The sequence below is a fragment of the Plecotus auritus genome (genome assembly GCF_963455305.1).
Source record: "Plecotus auritus genome assembly, chromosome: 2".
Taxonomy (NCBI): domain Eukaryota; kingdom Metazoa; phylum Chordata; class Mammalia; order Chiroptera; family Vespertilionidae; genus Plecotus; species Plecotus auritus.
Window position 1 is genome coordinate 1,548,453 of NC_137771.1, and position 20,925 is coordinate 1,569,377.

General features: G+C 65.7%; 1 protein-coding gene across 2 annotated transcripts in view; it reads left to right on the top strand.

Annotated features, from left to right (window-relative positions):
- PRDM16 (PR/SET domain 16) overlaps window positions 1-20,925 on the top strand; it is a gene marked incomplete at its 3' end in the record, with an annotated part of 293,838 nt that overhangs the window by 244,571 nt on the left and 28,342 nt on the right. For both annotated transcript variants that reach the window (XM_080658196.1, XM_080658197.1), the window contains exons 4-6: window positions 2,286-2,420; window positions 11,509-11,611; window positions 18,992-19,205. In XM_080658196.1, coding sequence (XP_080514322.1) covers window positions 2,286-2,420; window positions 11,509-11,611; window positions 18,992-19,205 — 452 coding nt within the window. The remainder of the gene's footprint in view (window positions 1-2,285; window positions 2,421-11,508; window positions 11,612-18,991; window positions 19,206-20,925) is intronic.

Sequence of the window (20,925 nt, forward strand, 5' to 3'; positions counted from 1 at the left end):
GAACAGTAGAGCCTTCGTTCGATTGGTCACTGGCTCTCCCTCCAGTGCCGTCTCCAGGCACCAGGCACCAGGTGCTGGGGTCAAGGCGAGGTGACACCTGAGCCAGCTGGACCCCAGAGCTGGAAGGCCCGGCTCTGAGCCACCGGTGGGGCTGGGGGGCGGGGTGACAGAGACAGACACATGGAGAGAGAGAGACGGGGACACGCACAGAGGGAGAGACAGAGACGCCTGTCCCTGCCAACCCGCGTGGCACACGTGCGGGGTGGGGGCCACAGGGAACCCCAGCCCCCGCCACCAGCCCCCCTTCTTCCTGTAACAGAGGAAGGCGGGGGAGGGGCGGCCTCGCCCCGTGGAGGTGCCACTGACCACAGGCTTCGTGTGGGGTCTTTTCGACGGGTTTCCTGCAGTTGGAGTGGGAGGTGAGAAGCCGGGCCCTTCCCACAGGCCTGCACTCCCCCCACCAGATGCCCACGGGGCCTCACCTGGCACGGCGGGCCACGCCCCTGTCCCTTAGTCTTTCAGGGACTGGGCTGCAATGGTGAGGACTGGAAGCTGGGATGGAGGCAGGAGCCCCACTGCCCTACTGCTCACCCTCCCTGCACCCCCCTGCACCCCCCCTGTGCCCACCTGTGCCCGCCTCTGCCCACCTGTGCCCACCTGTGCCCGCCTCTGCCCGCCTCTGCCCACCTGCACCCACCTCTGCCCACCTGTGCCCGCCTGCACCCACCTGTGCCCACCTGCGCCCACCTGTGCCTGCCTGCGCCCACCTCTGCCCACCTGTGCCCACCTCTGCCCACCTCTGCCCACCTGCGCCCGCCTGTGCCTGCCTGCACCCACCTGTGCCCACCTGTGCCCACCATCCCAGTGCCCACCTACCATCTCATGTCTCCACCCTGCCCAGGCCCTCTGGTTTCTCTCCTCTCTTTCAGAATTAGGCCCATTTGGTTAAGTCCCCCCAAAATGGAGAATTCTCAGAGCGAAGGCCCCGGCTCACAACCCCTTCCCAGCTCAGCCCACGGAGGTGTCAGCAGAGCTGGGCCCCTGCGTGTCGCTCAGACACGTGTCATTCAGAAGAGGGGCCGCCACGGGCTCCCCAAGGGGCCGTGGGTGTGGACGCACAGACAGGCTAGAGCAGGTTCTGCGTCTCCCACAGCAAAGCAGCTCCCCCCCCAATCACTCCGTGGGGCCCTTGGCCATTTAGAAGGTGCCTGTGGACACTTGGGGGCCACAGGAACGTTTACGAAGCACCGATGCTCTGGCCAGGGGTGTCCTCTCCCGGCCTCGGGGCAGCCCCTCCCAGGGCGGCTTTCCCTTCATAACACGCGCAGGAGACCCCGGGCACAGAGGCCACGGGACCCAGAGCCGCCGCCTCGGCCTGCACTGGGCAGGCCACCCCCCGTCCCCGCCCTGGCTTCCCTGGGCCCTTCTGCTCCCGTCACCTGCTCAGCCGGACCCCCTGCCCATCAGGACCTCAGTGTGAAGGTGGCCTCGGCTCCCCCAATCCCTCCCCGGCGGGGCTGCCCGAGGTTGGCCCTGATGCTGCCCCATCCACAGCTCTGGCTGGACCCCCGCAGGCACTGGACGCCAGGTGGGGGAGGCCCTGGGAGACTGTGGCCCCTGGGCCCAGGCCCTGCACCCCGAGAGGGGCAGGGACAGACTGAAGGCCCCGCACAGTGTCCCGAGGGGTGAGCGACCAGCCATGTTCTTGTTCAGACACCTGCGGCTCCCCCGGGTCCACCAAGGCGAGGCAACCCTCTCTGCGCTGGACACAGTCAGGTCCCTGCCTGAAGGCGCCGCCGGCCTCCGCCTGCCGAGCCGGTCAGGGAGCCGCGGCCAGAGGAGCCGTGGCTGCGGGCGCGAGAGGCTGCGCGGGGGCCGGCCGCGGTGTCAGATGAAACTTCCCGCCTTGCAGAAGGGCATTTGGTGTTTCTGACTCGCAGGGTGATGTGCACGCGGGTGTGAGTGTGCGCACACCCGGCTCGCATGCGGCCACACGCCCAACACCTTCACCTCCGAGCGGCTCTGCAGGCCTGCGGCGGCCTGGGTTTCACACGTGGGCGCTCTGCTGGGGGCGTCACAGGGCGGTGGAGTTTCCACGCCGGGCCAGTGAGCTGCTCGGTGAGAGAGGGGCCCCCTCCCTGGGCTCCGGGGCTCCTGGCGGGCGGGCGGCCGTGGGCCGAGGGCTCACCCACAGGCCCAGGTGCTGAGCGCCTGCCGCTCTGGGCCCGGCCGCCGTGTCTCATGGAGGGCGCCTCTGACCCGCTCCGTGTCTTCCTTCCCGGCAGGTCTCTGAAGACCTGGGCGCCGAGAAGTTCGGCGTGGACGCCGGGCAGGCGGGGGCGGGCAGCTGGCTCAAGTACATCCGCGTGGCCTGCTCCTGCGACGACCAGAACCTCACCACGTGTCAGATCAACGAGCAGGTAGGTCGCGGCTCGTGCCCGGGGACCCCTGCCCTGCGGGGCCCTTGGCACCAAGGCGGGGAGGCCTGGGTTGCCGAGGGGAAGGGTCCGCTGACCTCTGACCCCACGGGGGCCTTGGCAATGAGGCAAGAGGCCTGGTGTGTCTGGTGAAGGGTCCGCTGACCTCTGACCCCACGGGGGCCTTGGCAATGAGGCGAGAGGCCTGGGGGGCTGAGGTGAAGGGTCCTCTGACCTCTGACCCTGCGGGGGCCTTGGCAATGAGGCGAGAGGCCTGGTGTGTCTGGTGGAGGGTCCCCTGACCTCTGACCCTGCGGGAGCCTTGGCAATGAGGCGAGAGGCCTGGGGGACTGAGGTGAAGGGTCCTCTGACCTCTGACCCTGCGGGGGCCTTGGCAATGAGGCGAGAGGCCTGGGGGCCGAGGTGAAGGGTCCAGGGACCTCTTCCAGGCCCTGTCCTGCGTGGGGGTGGCTGTTTGACACGGTCGGCGCAGGGCTTCAGGGTGCGTGGCACCACCTCCTGGGGCTCCATCCGGGCCTCCGGTCAGTGCCTCCTGAGGCTGCCAGGCCCGGGAGCTAAAGAGGCCGGTGCGTGAAGCAGAGCAGCGAGCAGACAGGATGCTGCGGGCCTCGCTCCCGACAGGCGCCCCCGCCCGGGAGGCGGGCGGGAGGCGGGGAGCGGAACTGTCTGTGGAGAATTGGGTCCGCCTGGCGCTGTGTGCCAGGCCCGGGGGAAGGGTCGGTGCTGACCAGCCGGAAGGTGCCGCAGTCCCGCCGCCCTGAGACCCGCCGGGGGGTGGCAGCAGGGCCAGCCTGCAGCGGCGACTCATCCCTGGGTGCCGCCCTGGGCCTGCGGGCATCACGGCTCTGGCTCCGCGTGGCGGGCACCCCGGCCCCCGGGGACCGGGAGGGAAGGTGCCGGGCGGAGTTTCCCTGGGACCAGGAAGGCGGCGCGTGCCACGCTGGGAGCGGCTTCGACGGCTTTCATTACAGGTTTGCAAGGAGCAGGGCCCCGGGCCACGTTCCCGCCGTCTTCCCCAACGCGGGGGCTCCTGGGAGCTGCAGGCCCAGCCCTCCCTCCGAGCCCTTTGCTTTGGCCTGCGGCATCTTTGGGGTCACACGGGAGACCTCATTTGCAAAAGGGATCCCATCGCTTTCAAAATTGTTTGCGGAGACCGCCTAACACGGGGCCCGCCTTCCCGCGTGGCCTGTGCGGGCCATGAGGTCGGCTGCGGGGCTCCTGTGTTAGAGAAAGGGTTTGGGATGAATGAGGGCAGAGCGCGCCACCGGGGGGTGCCCTCCTCCCCCGGCTGGAGGGCGACTCCCTCACCCCCTCAGTGCCCCCGGCAGGGATCAGCCGCCCCCGGCAGGCCCCGAGGACACCCTGAGGCTCGAGTCCGCCTCTGCCCCTGGGACGCGCACGGCTTTTAGTTAGAACTTATTCGATGGCAAAAAAAAAAAAAAAAGTCCACATGTAAAGCACCGAATCATCATAAAGGTGAGAACAGAACTTGAAAAAAAGCTTTCTTTTTTAAAATGTGTTTTTATTGGTTTCAGAGAGGAAGGGAGAGGGAGAGAGAGAGAACCATCCATGAGGAGAGAGAATCCTGGATCGGCTGCCTCGTGCAACCCCCCCACTGGGGATCGAGCCCGAAACCCGGGCCTGTGCCCTGACCGGGAATCGACCCTGACCTCCTGGTTCACAGGTCGACACTCAGCCACTGAGACACGCCAGCCGCCGGGCGAAGAAAAACCCTTTCTTTGGAGATGGTGGGGGGTCGGAGATGGCGGGGGGGAGCGGGGTCGGAGATGGCGGGGGGGGGGTTGGAGATGGCAGGGGGGGGTCGGAGATGGCGGGGGGGGGTCGGAGATGGCGGGGGGTCGGAGGATGCGGGGGGTTGGAGATGGCGGGGGGTTGGAGATGGCGGGGGGTCGGAGATGGCGGGGGGGTTGGAGATGGCGGGGGGTCGGAGATGGCGGGGGGTCGGAGATGGTGGGGGGGGTTGGAGATGGCGGGGGGGTCGGAGATGGCGGGGGGGGTTGGAGATGGCGGGGGGTCGGAGATGGCGGGGGGGGGTTGGAGATGGCGGGGGGGGTTGGAGATGGCGGGGGGGTTGGAGATGGTGGGGGGTTGGAGATGGCTGGAGGGGGTTGGAGATGGCGGGGGGTCGGAGATGGCGGGGGGGGTTGGAGATGGCGGGGGGGGTCGGAGATGGCGGGGGGTCGGAGATGGCGGGGGGGGGGTTGGAGATGGCGGGGGGTCGGAGATGGCGGGGGGGGTTGGAGATGGCGGGGGGGGTTGGAGATGGCGGGGGGTCGGAGATGGCGGGGGGGGTTGGAGATGGCGGGGGGTCGGAGATGGCGGGGGGGGTTGGAGATGGCGGGGGGGTTGGAGATGGCGGGGGGTTGGAGATGGCGGGGGGGGTTGGAGATGGCGGGGGGGTCGGAGATGGCGGGGGGGGTTGGAGATGGCGGGGGGGGGTTGAGATGGCGGGGGGTCGGAGATGGGGGGGGTTGGGATAGCCTGGGGTTGGAGCGGAGGAGTTAGATTCCAGGCGCACAGGGGGGAGCGGGCTCTCGGCCTTTGTCGGGGAGGTGTCACTGGCTGCGGCCCACACGCCCGGGGCTGCGCTCCTGTGACGAGAAGAGGAGACGTGGCTTCCAGGGTTCCCGTTTTGGGAAACAGCGGGGGGCGCCGGGCCGGGGGGCAGGGGAGCGGGCACCTGTGAAAGGCCACGATGCCTGACCCTCTCCGCGCCCGGCACCTTGTTTCTCTGGGACCGGTCCCGGGAGCGCGGCTCCTGCCCCACACTGCGACGGAGGCCGTCCAAAGGGGACGGACTGCCTTGCCAGCCTTTCCGTCCGATCTGGGGACAGAGGGCCCCCCCTTCCCCCCCCCCCCCCCCCGGGAGTCCTTCCTTCGGCCCCACGCTCATCCCCGCATCTCTGCTCAAAGGGGCTGCCCCCACCCCCGCCCCAACGCAGCAGCGCCTGGCCTGTAGCCGCACCCGGTGGAGTCGCCCCACAGTGTCGGGGTCCTTCTGGCTGTTTCTCCCCGACACGGCCTCGGGGTAACCGTCCTGTTTCAGTGCAGGAGCTCGGCGCGCGTGGGGGCCATTGAGGCACAAGCAGGCTGCAGAGGCCCCCCAGCTCGTCAGCCCTCTGCCCCCAGGGGGAGGGGAGCCCTCGGCCCGCCCAGCACCACCTCGGCCCACAGAGCTTCCTGGGGTCACCGGGTGCCCTGGTTCCCTCCGCCCACGGGGCCTCTGCCGACAGCCGGGCTCCTGGGTCCCCACGGGCTCTGGGTAGCGAGCGACTTTGCAGCTCACGTCCTCAGCACTCAGGGGACCCAGACCCCACACTGCAGCGCCCAGGCCTCATTCTCCCTGGAGCCTCCTGGGACCCCGCCACCCACCAGCCTCCCGGCTCCCCCAAGCCCTGCCCGGGAGACAGTGCGCAAGCGCTTGGAAAGACTCCGAGCTCCCAAGAGCTCCCCACCCCGTGTCCTGCCTGCCCTGGCGGTGCCGCAGGAGGTGCCCGCACGGAGGCCCCCCCCCCTCCTGGCAGCGCCGGCCTCCGGTCCGCCTGAAACCACTGTCTCCCCGTGGGCCCTGGGCCCGGAGCTGTGGGGCGCAGGGTAGAGCTCCCAGGCCTGCCTCTGGGGTCTCCTCTTTGCCAGGGACCCTCCGCTCAGTCCCGGGGCTCCGAGAGGCCCCTCACCGGGGCAGGGGTGTTGGTAAGAGGTGGCAAGTGGCCACGGCGCTGAGGATGATTTGGCGTGGGGGCCAGGGTCACACACAGGTTGGGGCGCAGGGCTCGGGGCAGGGCCCCCCCCCCCCCCCAGGGCTGGCCGGGCGGCGGGAACACCCACGTCAGCAGCGAGTTTCCGGCCGAGCAAGGGGCTCTGGCGGAACGGGGTCGGCCTCCCCAAAGTGGAAGCAGACGGGCCGACCTCCCCTCCCTCAAACAAAGGCAGCTCTTGAGCAGATCGGCCGCCCGATAGCCGCCGCACGCACGGGCCAGCGCCGGCGCTAATGCGAACCCGCTGCGTGCCGCCCGCCGGCACCGGCTCTTCCCTTTCGCTTTCGTTTCTGTTGCCCAGCGTGGACCCCCGCGGCCTGTGGGGCTGGGGTTCGAGCCGGCAGGCCCTGGCCCCCGCCCCGCCCCCCGGTGCCCGGCGCAGGGCCGGCCCCCCTGCCTCGCAGTCACCCCTCGGTTTGATAAAGTAGAAGCTGGGAGTGAGGTGCCCGGTGGCAACGGCAGCTTCCAAGCAGCGAGACGCGGCTTGCTCTCCGTGCGGAAGCGGACAAGGGCAGGGCTTCCCGATCAGGTTACAAAGCCTGAGGACGTGCGGTGTGGCCGTCTGTCCGGTCGGAAAGCCATCCGCTCACAGCGCCTTCTTCCGAGCAGAGCGACCCTCCCTCCGTCTGGCCAGATGGCACCCAGAAACCCCACAGCCGCCCGCCGCGGTCTCCACGGCCATTTAAGGACGATGACCCGTCCCTGGGGCCCAGAATCCAGAGGGAGAATCAAGGGCAGGCCCACCCTCGCCGAGGCGCCGAGTTGGTCTCCTGTGGGGCGCCGGGCGGCGGGACGTGGGCAGCAACGTGTGAAGCCGGAGGCACACAGGCCTCCCCCGCGCACAGGAGAGAGGCCCCCGCGAATCCCCGGCAGCAAGCCTTCCCCCCGACTCCCCCCGGCAGAGGAAGGGCTGTCCGCACGCCCCTGAGCCTGTGGAGGGGCCGAAGCCGGAACTGCTGTCCCCTGGCTGGGCCCTGAGGACGCAGCGAGCAGGCCAGGCCAGGCCAGGCGGGGGGCCCCCGACGACGCGGGCAGAGAGCGCGCCCTCCCCACGCTGCCCCTGCGGGTTGCCGAGTCGCCCACGCTGCTTTCTAAACCCGCATGCTCAGCCCTCAGCCCTGCAGGGCGCCTGGGTCCACGGCGTCCCAGCGCGAGAGGGCACCCCTCCTCAGTGTCCCCGAGAGACAGGAAGAGAAGGAAAGGAAAGAAAAGAAAGGAAAAGAAAAGAAAAGAAAAGAAAAGAAAAGAAAAGAAAAGAAAAGAAAAGAAAAGAAAAGAAAAGAAAAGGTTCCTAGGCATAGCCTCTGACCCCGTCGTGCCCAGGAAGGACCGGGAGGCGGCCGGCCGCCAGGGAAGTTGCTCCCAGCGGTTCCCTCAGGGAGGGGGGGACCCCCGACAGCCCTCGCTCGGCACCTCACACGGGCCTTTGGGAGTTCACGCCCCGCGGACTTCTAAATCCGGGAGGGAGAGCCGCGGCTGCTTGAAGAGAAGCTGCCGGAAGAGACGGCAGCCACGGGTTCAGAGGCGTCCTCACAGTTCCCAGGCCGCTCGGAGGGGGGGCAGAGGCGCCGGGCCACTTGCTCACGTTCGTGTTCTGAGAAAAGCGTGTGTTCCCGGGAGGGACGGCGCCGGGCCCCGTGCCAGCCGGCCTGCGTCCCCTCAACGTGAGAATGCGAAGATGAAGCAGGAATAACACGGTGGGACCTACGTGTTCGGAGATGCTGTTCTCTGTCTTCGTATGAGAAGACAGTCTTTATCCTCGTGAATTCGTCGGATATTTTAAATAAAAACCCTTAAGAAACCGCAGGAGCGAGCACCCAAGCCGGCAGCGGTGATCAGTTGGGAGTGTTTCTTGGTCTTAAAGAACGTGGCCGGGGAACAAAGATGCTCGCGCTCATAGCCGCGGGGGGTGCACGTGGCGGTGCAGCTCCTTTGGGGGAGGCCCTGGCCATGGTGTGCCCGCACCCCCGCGCTACCAGAGGCGCCTCCGGAGGTGACGGGGAGGCACCCAGGCAGGGCCACGCCGAGGAAGTGCCAGCGCCCGGCCTGGCTGCCCCTGTTCGGTGACGGCCTGGCCGTTAGAAAGAGAGCCCGGACCCCCGGGGCGAGAACGAACCCGTGAGCCGCCTGCCGGGCGTGGCGTGTGAAAGCCGTTGAGCGCTGACAGGGATTGGCGTCAGTGAGCCAGCCGTGGGCACAGCCGGGCTCTGAAACCAGAGAAGGGCGCCCAGCCAGCCGGGTACCAGCCCGGCCGCGAGGCTGTTGGCGAAAGGACGCAGGTGCTTGCCCGCTGTCCCTTCAACCGAACACGCGCTTCCTTCCTGCGGCTCCGCTGCCGGAAAGGGCTTGGGAGAGGCGGCTCGGCTCCTCTCTCCCCGTGGAAACTCCTGGCTCAGCCCGGCTCCGGGGCCTCGGCCGCCCTGGGTGTGATGGGCCGAGGGCGATCAGCCGGCCTCAGGGATTTTGAGAGGCGGCCACAGGCCCCGGGGCAGGGCCGCTCAGAGCAGGGAGCCCAACCCAGGAGCCTTTGCCGGCCTGGGAGCCTCTGAGCCGGGCCTCCGGGCCTTTGTCCCGGGAAGTGGCGCACCTGCTTCCACAAGGAACCAGGGCTTTGCCGGCCTCTGGCTGATAAGGCCTCCGTGCCGCTCGGGTGCCGGGCAGAAACCCCTGGCTTCTGTGCGGGCTGCCCGCCATGCCCTGGGGAGGCAGGACCCCGAGTTTGGAACAGTTTTCAAACCCTCTTCACCTCCCCGCCCCCTCTTCCAGGGGGAGGCCGATCGGGACAGTGCCCCCCACACCCCGCCCCACCCCGCCCGCCCGGGCGCTGCGATTAGCACTAATAGCGATTAATTCCGTCTGCAGCTCAAAGTCCAGGCTCGGCTCCCGCCCGCCGCCGCCTCCAGTCCTGAGCCTGCGCCCCCGCCAGCACAGCGCGGGCCGGGCAGCATCCTGGGGCCCCGGCCGGGGAGGGGGCAACCCGTGCGGTGTGCTGGGCCCTCCCTCCCGCCCTCCCTCCGCAGCTCCAGGAGAGGGTCGGTCTCCTGGGAGGCCAGACGGCCTGGGAGGGCTTCGGAGGAGGGAGTCCCGAGGCCCTGGGATTGGGGCTGTGGGCGCAGGAGGGTCCCAAGGGGTCCGGCAGCCCTCGGAGCTGGGAGGGCTTGGGGGGGGGCGGACCCCGGGAACTTGGGGTGCCGGTGGGGGAGGAGGTCCCAGGAGGTCCCCGCGGCCCTCCGAGGAGGAAGTCCTGCCGCCCTAGCAGCCGAGGTGTGGGTCCTGGGAGACGTGGTGGCCCCCCAAGAGGGGGTGCGGTGTTGGGGGGAGGGTCCTGGGAGGCCGGCTGGCCCTCGGAGGGGGTCAGAGGGGGGAGGCGGAGGAGGGAGGCACCGTGCCCAGCCCGCCCAGCCCGGCCAGCCCGGCCCACAGGAGGACAGGGCCGCCCCGGAGCTGCGCGCGCCCAGATAGACGCCAGGTCAGAGCGCAGCCTGGAGCTCCGGGGCCCTTGCGGGGCGGGGGGGGGGGGCGGGAGGAGGGGGGGCAGGGGGGGAGCTGCAGGCGCGGCCACATTGCCCTCCAATGGGGACCTGCGGAACCCTCCGGCCTGGCTGCAGGGCCTCCTCTGCGTAGGGGCCTCCCCAGCCTGCATGCAGGGACTCAGGCCCGGGCGCTGGTGGCGCGGGGCGGCCTAAACCGGCCCTGGCCGTGCGCTCTCTGACGCCGGAGGGGGGGGGGTGGGGGGGGGTGAAAGAGGACCGGCCTCGCGTGCTCATAACCCGACGCAGCGCCCGGCGGGAAACGCAGCGGCTCAGAGCTGATGCTTTAAACCTTTTTGGATAAAAGGATACGGAGCTGGGATGTCAGTCACCGGTGGTTTAATAGCATAAGCTCGTGTGGCCGGTGCTAGTCTTCATTTTAAAATCTTGCCGACCCACGTGAGCGTGACTCCAAAGGCAGGGACGTGAGCCGGGAGGGGCTCACCCCTGGGACTGCGCCCGGCCGGTTGCTTCACTGGGTGCAGCCCGCTGCCCCGGGAACAGCGCCCAGGGGGACGGGGCACGCAGTGCGGCTAAAGGCGCCCTCCTCCTGCGAGTTCCTGGCTGTGGCGGTGGGCTTGGGACTGGCCCTTTGGGAGGGTCCCCCGAGCAACCGGAAGCTCAGCCTTCAGCTGTCCCGGGCGGTGGGGGAGGGGAGGGGCGGCCAGGGGCCAGCTCAGCCTCCGGGACTCCCGGCCTGTGCTCAGCGGCCGCTGGGAGGCCGCCCGGATGCCTGTCCGCAGCCCCGTGCCGGCCTCGGGGGCCCGGGAAGTAGCCTCCGGCCTGGTCTCCGCGCAGAGGGCCGCCCTGGGTTCTCTGCCTCCCAGTCGGTCCCGAGGCCAGACCGGGGCTTCCGGGAGCCGCTGGTTATGGCTCTCCAGGCCGAGGCCCAAACCCCACGGGGGCGGTGGCTGGCCTGGCAGGCGCCCCCACCGCCGATGCTCCCGGATGGAAGGTGCGGGTCCCTGGCGTCAGCTTCAGGGTCGCTGTTCCCTGGCCTCATCCCCGATGCCCGCTCCTCCCCGCCCCCGCGTGCCACCCTTCAAGTTGCTAGAATTTTCCAGCGTGGCCACTGCCTCCAGGGGCTGGTCCTCTTCGGGGGCACGGTGACGGGTGCTGAGGCTGGGCATGCCGAGCTGACCCCGCCACAGCGCAGAGCCCCCTGCGCCCCGCCGTTCGTCCTCCGGGTGCCCCCGACTCCACGCTGGCAGCAGGCCCCGGCCCCGCGCCCCGCAGGACGGCGTCCACTCCCACGGAGACTCCCGGGGTCCTGCCCGGGTCCCTGCCTGAGCTCACGGCACCTTCACAAACACCCACACTCATCCCGGCCCAGGGCCTGCGTGAGGGCAAGGGCGTCTCCCTGACTTACACACGTGGGCACAGGGGAGCACCCAGGCCCCCACCCCCCCCCCCGAGGCTGGGAGCCCCCTCCTGGCCCCTCCCGCCCCGGTGCTCCCTGCTCCGGCCTCTGGAACAGGCCCTCACGGATTCTCACGGATTTAATTTTGCACCCCTTCCCCCCTCACCCCCTGTTTCCCCTGCCGGTATCGACACCAAACACTGGATCCAGCGGGTGCAGGAGGTGCGGGAGGTGCGGGAGGTGCGGGAGGTGTGGGAGGCGTGGTCCTCCGGCACCTTCTGCAGGCGCCGAGGCTCCAGGCGGGTCGCGGGCCACACCGGCTCCCAGCCAGCCCCGGGGCGAGGCCTGCGCACTGGGCAGCTCCCGGGCCACGGCCGCTCACCCTCTGTGCTGTCCCCTAGGTCTTCTACAAGGTCACCAAGGACATCGCGCCCGGGGAGGAGCTGCTGCTGCACGTGAAGGAGGCCGCCTACTCGCTGGGGACCGCGCCGCCCGGCCTGGAGGGTAAGCTCCCAGCCGCCGCCCCCCTCCGTCCCAGGCCGGAACCAGTGCCGTTCACAGCTCCCCGCCTCAGCCCTCCGCCTCTCCTCCCTGGGGTGCTGGGAGCCCCGCCCTGAGCTCCAGGTGGGCCTTGGCGGAGGTGGGGTGCGGGGGTGTCACGTGGCACCTCCGCAGGGTGAGCCCCGGGGATGTTTCCAACTGTGTTGCCAGCAGCAGCACCGCTTGCTCTCCTCAGCGCTTTCACACACACACACTCACACACACACATGCACACGCACACGCACACACTTGCACACACACGCACACACACTTGCACACACACGCACGCACACGCACGCACACGCACGCTTGCACACACACGCACACACATATGCACACGCACGCACACATGCACACACACATGCACACACATGCACGCACACATGCACGCACACGCGCACGCGCACACACAGTCTCTGGCTTAGACTCGCGCCCTCAGAGCGCGGCGCCTGCGGGAAGTGTCCGTCCCTCCGGGGCGGGCGGGGCGGGCACGGCCTTGGCACTAGTGCCAGCTGGGAGAGCGCGTCCGAGGGGAGGCCCAGGCCAGTGCGCTGGGGAGCGGGAGGCGCAGGGCTCGACGGGTACTGGGTACTGGGTACTGGGTACTGGGTACTGGGGTGCTACCGCTGTTCCTGCCAGGACTGCAGCGGCGGCGGCCTGCCGTCCCCGCCTCCGGACCGACACTCAGTGTCTGCCCCATGGGCACGCGTCCCTCCCTCATGCCTGCACCCCCGCGCGCCTCGGGGAGCTGGGCCTCGGGGAGCTGAGAAAGGTCCCAACAGGCTGGGGCTCCTGAGACAGAGCCGCTCTCCGGCAGCCGCGGGCCAGCAGGGTGCCCGCTCCCGGGACGCCGAGCCCTGGGTCACGGAGGACGAGTCGCTGGAGAGAGGTGCCCAGCCCGGGGGGGCTTCCCTCGGACCCCGAGCGCCGCCTCCGAGCAGATGCGGGCTTTTCTTTATTTCTTTTTTATTTATTTAATAGATTTTATTTCATTGGTTTCCGAGAGGAAGGGGGAGGGAGAGAGAGATAGAAACATCCATGATGAGAGAGAATCCTGGATGGGCTACCTCCTGCACACCCCACACCGGGGATGGAGCCCACAACCCGGCATGTGCCCTGACCGGGCATCGAACCCTGACCTCCTGGCTCCTAGGGGGATGCTCAGCCCCTGGGCCCCGCCGGCCGGGCCAGAGGCTTTTCTCTGCCTGAGACCCACCAGGGAACGGAAAGCAGTCCCCCCTCCTGGCCGCGCCGGAGCTTCTGCCCCTCATGCGAGAGGGTCTTTATGTCTCCCCCGCCCGACGGCACAGCTCGGCTTAGTGATTAGGGCAGGGGTGGGCAAACTTTTTGACTCGAGGGCCACAAAGGGTTCTTAAACTGGACCGGAGGGCCGGAACAAAAGCATGGATGGAGTGTTTGTGTGAACTAATATAAATTCAAAGTAAAGGAGCGGAGGGGAGAGCAAGAGAACCGGATAGAACAGCCGGATCCGGCCCACGGGCCGTAGTTTGCCCACGGCTGGCTGAGGGCCTCGAACAGCACGTCTCTCCGCCGGCACCGCATGGGCGGCCTGGCTGGCGGGGAGCTGGGCGTGGGGGTCGCCAGGCAGCCTCGGGGCCGCTGCACGCTCTGCCTGGAGCCCGCGTGGCCCCGCGGCCAGCGGTGGGAGCCGCCTCCTTCCCGCAGCAGAGCGGCCAGGCGATCCACGGAGCATGGTTTCGGGAGCTGGATCCCATCCGTCCTCTCCTCGGCGGGTGGTTTTCATTAGGAGAAGAGAAACGCCGAGAAAAGAAAATAAACGCCCGAGACCCGGGCGGCCGGGATGGTCTCGTTTTCCTTAAAACAACTGTTGCGAAGACCCGGGAGTCTTAGACGGATGCGGGGACTGAGGCAAGCTCGTGCGGCCCCGAGGGCGGCCAGACGGGTTCACGGGTGCGATGAAATGTCCTTCTTCGCAAGCTTTTAAAGCCTGCCGCCGCCTCCCTCCCGCCCGATCGTAACCATCGGTTTCCTAAGCGAGCTCCCACACACTCGCCCGACGTGGAGTATTTGACTCTGCAGCCTCCCCCGTCAAGATCGCTCCTTCGCCTCCCCCCAGCCTCCCCCCTCCCCCCCCCGTCCCACTTAGACTCTGAATTACACAAAAAAGAAAATGCAGAAACGTTCCTCACGCATGAAGAACGTGATCATAAAACATCTCTCATCCCGGGCCCGGCTCCATGCGGCCCCGAGCCGAACGGGAACTTGCGGGGTTCGAGCCGGGCCTCAGGCGGGAGATGAGCAGGTGGGCGCCGCGCTGGGCGCGGGCGCGGAGCCGCCAGGCACCGGCTTGTGATCTGTTACATCCCCGCTCCGCCGCGCGGCTTCCCGATGGAACTTCAGACACAGAAGCCGGGCAGGGCGGACGCGCCCTTGGTTTGGGTGGAAGACGGAGCCTCTTCCCCGGCCCCGGCCCCCACGGCCCCCACGGCCCCCACGGCCCCCACCCAATTTAGGAGAAGAGACTGCAGTTTTTTAAAAAATTGGTTTGAGAGAGAGAGGAAGGGGGAGAGAGAGAGAGAGAGAGAGAGAGAGAGAGAAACATCTATGTATGTGAACGAGAAACATCCACCAGTTGCCTCTAGGACATGTCCTGACGGTGAACGAACCCGCAACCTGGGTGTGTGCCCTGATTGGGAATCGAACCCGTGACCCTTCAGGGGCCGGGACGATGCTCCAACCACTGCGCACCCCTGCGGGGCGAGCCTGCAGTTTGAGTCGCGATGTTGTGTGCTCCGGTTGGGGACAGCGGCGCTGCCGGACGCTGTTCAGATCACACGGGAGAAACAGGCCCGGCGGCCCGCCACCCTGGGGCCCTGAGCGCCGGCCGCCCGTCTGGGGCTGGACACCCTCGTCCGGGCTGCGGCTCCGTAGAAAGCAAGTCCGACCTTCATCCCGGGAGTCAGAGCAGAGAGAGCCCTTTCAGGGTCTGGGGCCCGGCAACCTTTTGTTTTGTTTTCGCCCTCTGGGTGGAGAGCGGAAAGGCTTCTCTTTCAGCAGGACTTGTCGCTCTTGGAAGGAAATAAGGAAACCACTTCCACTCAAATATGCCTTTCTTGTGAGAAAAGCTCGGCATTATTAACCCTTTCCCCGCTCCACAAAAGGGCGAGCGGATGCCGCGTGTTGTGTATAAGGCATGAGGCTGACACGATGCAAGACGATACAATGTAACGCAACACGACTTAATACAATGCAACATAACAACGCACCACAACGCCATCGGATACAATGTAACACGGCGCAGCTACAGTGTAGCTCTTGCTTCAGTATTCCAATACAATAGAATCGCCTGTGCTGGGAAAGTGAAACCCCGTGGGCTCTGTGCCTCCCGCTGCCTGCCAGCACAGCCAGGCGTGCCCTCGGCGCCGGCCTTACCTGCGTGGGCGATGGTGGGACACCTGTCCGCACCACAGGTGGCCGAGGGTTCCCAGCTCTGTCCTTCCACCGGGGCGATCCATGGCTGAAAGGGAGGTGGCGAAGGAGGGCGACCTTTATGGCCACGTGGGCCCATCACCTCCAGACTCCCTCAAATGCCACAGACTGAGAATCGGGCTTGAGGTTTCATGTTAAATCCAAACTCCAGATCAAAAGTGGGGAAAGCCGTTGGTCCGCGTTAGGGATGGGAGGGGCTGGCGTTGCTTCTTTGTTTCAAATTGCAAGCTCCCTGATTGTTCTTAGCTGGGCGCGGAGAGCAAGCACAGGCCGGCATTTCTCACTCGATGGTGACGCTAGGGGAGGGCCCGTGCGGCCTTAGCCCAGCCCAGGAAGCCCGAGGGAACCCACAGAGCAGTTTTGTGGGGTCTCAGCATCCGGCTCTGCTCGGAAGCGGCGCCTGGGTGCTCAGATGGACAGGAATTCACCGACCTCGAGGCCAGGGAGGCGCCTCGCACGTCATAGGGCCCTGTGGGGAGTGGGGGCACTGCCGCCTGCTTCCAGGGCAGGAAACACGGCGAAGGCGGCAGTCACACGGCCCTTTCGCTTCGCTGGGTCCCTTGGCACGTTATTCAGTCGCTCTCAGCCTCAGTTTACCCCTTGGGAAGCAGGAGCTGGGCGTGGGGGGGGGGGGGCTGTGGCCGTGGCCGTGGGGGCAGGGCCCTGGCCTCTGGATGCGAGCGGATTGACCTGAGGCTCAGATGCGCGGGTGCCGTGCTGTCCTTGGGAGCGTGCTGCCACGGGGAGGCCCCGCCCCTCGGTGTGGACGTGTCCCTCGGGCTGTCCTCGCACGGACCTTTGTCCTGGGAGGAGCTGGCGCGGGGAATTCTGTTTGAAATACATTTTTCAAAATATATTTTTTATTGATTTCAGAGAGAAGGGAGAGAGAGATGGAAACATCCATGATGAGAGAGAATCGTTGATCTGCTGCCTCCTGCACACCCCACCCCGGGGATCGAGCCTGCAACCCGGACACGTGCCCTGACCGGGAATCGAACCCTGACCTCCTGGTTCCTGTGTCCACACTCAAGCCCTGAGCCGCGGGCCGGGCCGGGCTAAGTGGGCTTTGCATAAAACCTCCCCTAGACTTCGCTCTCCATCGGCCACGGCCCCACGGCCCTGTCCCTCTGCCCTGCACGCTGCCCTGCCGTCGGCGGGAACATCACCATCCCGCTGGCCGCTGCACTTGCAAACACTTGCCCGTCCAGGTCCCTGGTTGGTGTGGACGCTGGCCTGCTGGCCTCCTCCCAGCCTCCTCTGCCGCCCAGCGTGTCTGGGGCACGGTCCAGGCCATGTGTCCAGAGATGTTGGGCCAGAGCTTCCCAAGCTCCAGAGGCCTGGGCCCTGCCCCCACGGCCACAGCCCCCGCAGGGCCGGCTGCTCTAATGGGACTCCCGCACCGGCTGCCTGGCCTGCCCCCAGCGCATGCGTCCCAGTCCCTCGTGTCCCCAGGGCGGCGCTCAGCAGGCCCTTCCCTGCCCCCAGGTGCCTGCCTCTGTGCCAAGACGGAGCGACAGTCACACTGGGCAGGGCGGGGCTTGCTGTCCCGGGGTGTCGTCCAGCGCCGGGGGCTTGGCCGGCGCCTCAGACCTGCTCCTGCAGGCGCCTCCCTGGGCATCAGCAGGGGAGGCTCCGGGGGCCCGCCCGTGGGGACGTCACCAGTGCTGGCACCTGACCTGAGGGACGCGTCTGGGCCCGAGGAGGTGGCCGCCCCTCCCCAGGCCACCCCCACCCATGCGCCCAGGCTGCAGGCTGCTCACCCTGCTCACCTGGGGGTGGCTGGTGGCCCCCGACACCAGAAGGCAGTGGAGCCTCATCTCCCTGCTGCCTGCCTCCTGCACCCCGAAGGCCGGGCCCTGGGGCCGCACTCAGCCCAAGTTACCAAGCCTCTGCTCCGTGCCAGGCCCAGGGGTCCTTGTGCATGTGCGCACACACACAAACACACATGCAAACGTATGCACACACACGTGCATGCACATTCACACGTAAATATGTGTGCACACATTTACACAGACACACAGATGCACAAAATTGCATATTCACACAAACATGCATGAATTTACATTTACACATGCACTCTCACCACACAACACACGTGCACACAAATGTGTACGCTTAACATGCACACACAACATAATACACACATGGGTGTGCAGAAACAATGCACACATGTCCAGGCATACTTACACTCCTGTCATAGTGTGAAAATATGCAGACACATAAGTCTTCACACATGTAGCTACATACAAAACCACAGGTGCACACTCACACCGGTGCACACATGCACATGAATACAGATGCACACAACACAAGCATGAGTGGAGACACACACAAATGTTGACAAATTCACACCAAGATGCACAGACCTGGATGCTGACATGCATGAACATTCACACTCATGTACACATATCCTCACACAGCCTATAGCATGCACACACCCTGCACACACAGCATGTGCACACTCACACCTACACAGCTGCACGTCCATGTACACACAGCATGCATACACCCACACAACCAGATGACCTGCACACACAGCATGCACACACCCACACAGCCACATGCCCTGCACACACAGCATGCACACACCCACACAGCCAACACCCTGCACATACAGCATATGCACAACCGCATGCCCTATCACACAGCATACACAAAGCCACACATGGCCCCGTGGGAAGTAAGCACATGCCAACCTGTGCTTACTCTCTCTCATACCCACACAGCTGCACGCCCTGCACACAGCATGCACACCGCTACACAGTAACACGCCCTGCACACAGCATGCACTCACCTACACAGTAACACGCCCTGCACACAGCATGCACTCACCTACATAGTAACACGCCCTGCACACAGCATGCACTCACCTACACAGTAACACGCCCTGCACACAGCATGCACTCCCCTACACAGTAACACGCCCTGCACACAGCATGCACACCGCTACACAGTAACACGCCCTGCACACAGCATGCACACCGCTACACAGTAACATGCCCTGCACACAGCATGCACACCGCTACACAGTAACATGCCCTGCACACAGCATGCACTCACCTACACAGTAACACACCCTCCACACAGCATGCACACAGTAACACGCCCTGCACACAGCATGCACACACCTACACAGCCACATGCCCTGCACACAGCATGCACACACCTACACAGCTGCATGCCCTGCACACAGCATGCACACACCTACACAGCTCATGCCCTGCACAAGGAGCACACGTGCATTCACACATCGCTCACCAGCACACACACGTGTGCACGGGCTCTAGTGCTGGTGTTCTCTCCAGGCCTGGGTGGGCCACAGGGTCCTGGGCGGGGAGAGGACAGCGCTCTGGGAAGAGCTGCAGTCAAGCAGCCGCTGGCGGGGGCGGGGGCGGGGGGCTGGGATGGGCCGGAGGTCGTCCCCCCAGGAAACTGACAGCGCTGGGCCGGTTGTTTGGCTTGGCAGGCCGGTCAGGATGCGGCCTCGTAAACTTCATAATAACGGCCCCCCTTTAATTTGTTTGACCTTGACGACAGTAATTTATGACACGCATTAGAGCGCTGTCATCTTTTTCTCCTGATGCATAAACAAAGCACTTGGCCCGGCTTCCTCTCCGCTCCCAGGCACGGGCCTCTCCAGCCGTGAGGCCCCAGACGCGGGGCCCAGGCCTCCCAGCGTTTCCTAGGCTGTGGACACAGGTCCCGTGGTCCCCCTGTCCCCGCAACCACTCCCGGGGCCAGCGATGAGGGCAGGAAGGAAGCAGGAGCAGGAACAGCGAGTGTGGGGTGGCTCCCGGCCCCCTCAGCTCCCCGCGGGCCCTGGGCCCTGGGCTGTCCACGGCCCCCTCACCGCCTGACCCCCGTCTCTTGCAGAGGAGCCCACGTTCCGCTGCGACGTGTGTGACGAGCTCTTCCAGTCAAAGCTGGACCTGCGGCGGCACAAGAAGTACGCGTGCGGCTCGGTGGGCGCCGCCCTCTACGCGGGCCTGGGCGACGGGCTCAAGGCCAAGGGCCTGGGCGGCGGGGGCGGCGACGGGCAGGCCCACGAATGCAAGGACTGCGAGCGGATGTTCCCCAACAAATACAGGTGCCTCCCCCCCCCATCCTTCCCCACCTCCCCTCCCCCCTCCCCTTCCCTGGGAGCCAGTCAGGACAGCAGGTCAGCTGGTCCTCAGAGCACAGAGGGAGCCCTGACAGGCCCAGGGCTGCAGGGACAGGGGGAGATGAGGGTCCCCTCCAGTGTGGCACCCCCAGGGGTGGGTACATGTCCCACTCCTCTGACATTGAGCTGACACTGAGCTGACATTGAGCTGACACTGAGCTGACAATGAGCTGACACTGAGCTGACATTGAGCTGTCACTGAGCTGTCATTGAGCTGTCATTGAGCTGTCATTGAGCTGTCATTGAGCTGACACTGAGCTGTCACTGAGCTGACATTGAGCTGACATTGAGCTGACATTGAGCTGTCACTGAGCTGACATTGAGCTGACATTGAGCTGACACTGAGCTGTCATTGAGCTGACATTGAGCTGACATTGAGCTGACACTGAGCTGACATTGAGCTGACATTGAGCTGACATTGAGCTGACATTGAGCTGACACTGAGCTGTCATTGAGCTGACACTGAGCTGACAATGAGCTGACACTGAGCTGACATTGAGCTGACATTGAGCTGACACTGAGCTGTCATTGAGCTGACATTGAGCTGACATTGAGCTGACACTGAGCTGTCATTGAGCTGACACTGAGCTGACAATGAGCTGACACTGAGCTGACATTGAGCTGACATTGAGCTGACACTGAGCTGTCATTGAGCTGACACTGAGCTGACACTGAGCTGACACTGAGCTGTCATTGAGCTGACATTGAGCTGACACTGAGCTGACATTGAGCTGTCATTGAGCTGTCATTGAGCTGTCATTGAGCTGTCATTGAGCTGACATTGAGCTGACACTGAGCTGACACTGAGCTGACATTGAGCTGACATTGAGCTGACATTGAGCTGTCATTGAGCTGACATTGAGCTGACACTGAGCTGTCATTGAGCTGACACTGAGCTGACATTGAGCTGTCATTGAGCTGACACTGAGCTGACACTGAGCTGACATTGAGCTGACATTGAGCTGTCATTGAGCTGTCATTGAGCTGACATTGAGCTGACACTGAGCTGACATTGAGCTGACACTGAGCTGACATTGAGCTGACATTGAGCTGTCATTGAGCTGACACTGAGCTGACATTGAGCTGACATTAAGCTATCAATGAGCTGACATTGAGCTGACATTGACCTGACATTGACCTGACATTGACCTGACATTGAGCTGTCATTGAGCTGTCATTGAGCTGACATTGAGCTGACAGTAAGTTGGCCGTTGGAGGCCACAGGTGTTCCCAGCTCTCACATGAAGTCTGGTCCCTGTCGGTGCCCCACCCCCTGGAGATTCCCTCTGAGACCACTGGCCCTGCCCTGTGTAGTCAGGCAGAACTGTGGGGGCAGATGGAGGGAAGGCAAGAACCGCAGGCCAGACACAGGACATGTGGGGCCAGGCCCAGGGCCGCTTCTGGAGAAAGGTCCATGGCCAGAGCGGGGACAGCGCACCCCATTGCCCCGGGCTCAGTGGAGCGGCCTGACTGTCCGGTACACGCACTGCTTAGACAGGAGAGGGAAGAAGCCACCCAGGGGTCCCCACCCCCATCCCAGGCACCACCCACTGGCCCAGGAGGCCTCACAGAGAGAGACACTGAGTGGTGGACACCGTCCCTGGAGCAGGCCCCAGTGGCCCTTCCCGCCCCCCAGCCAGGCAGG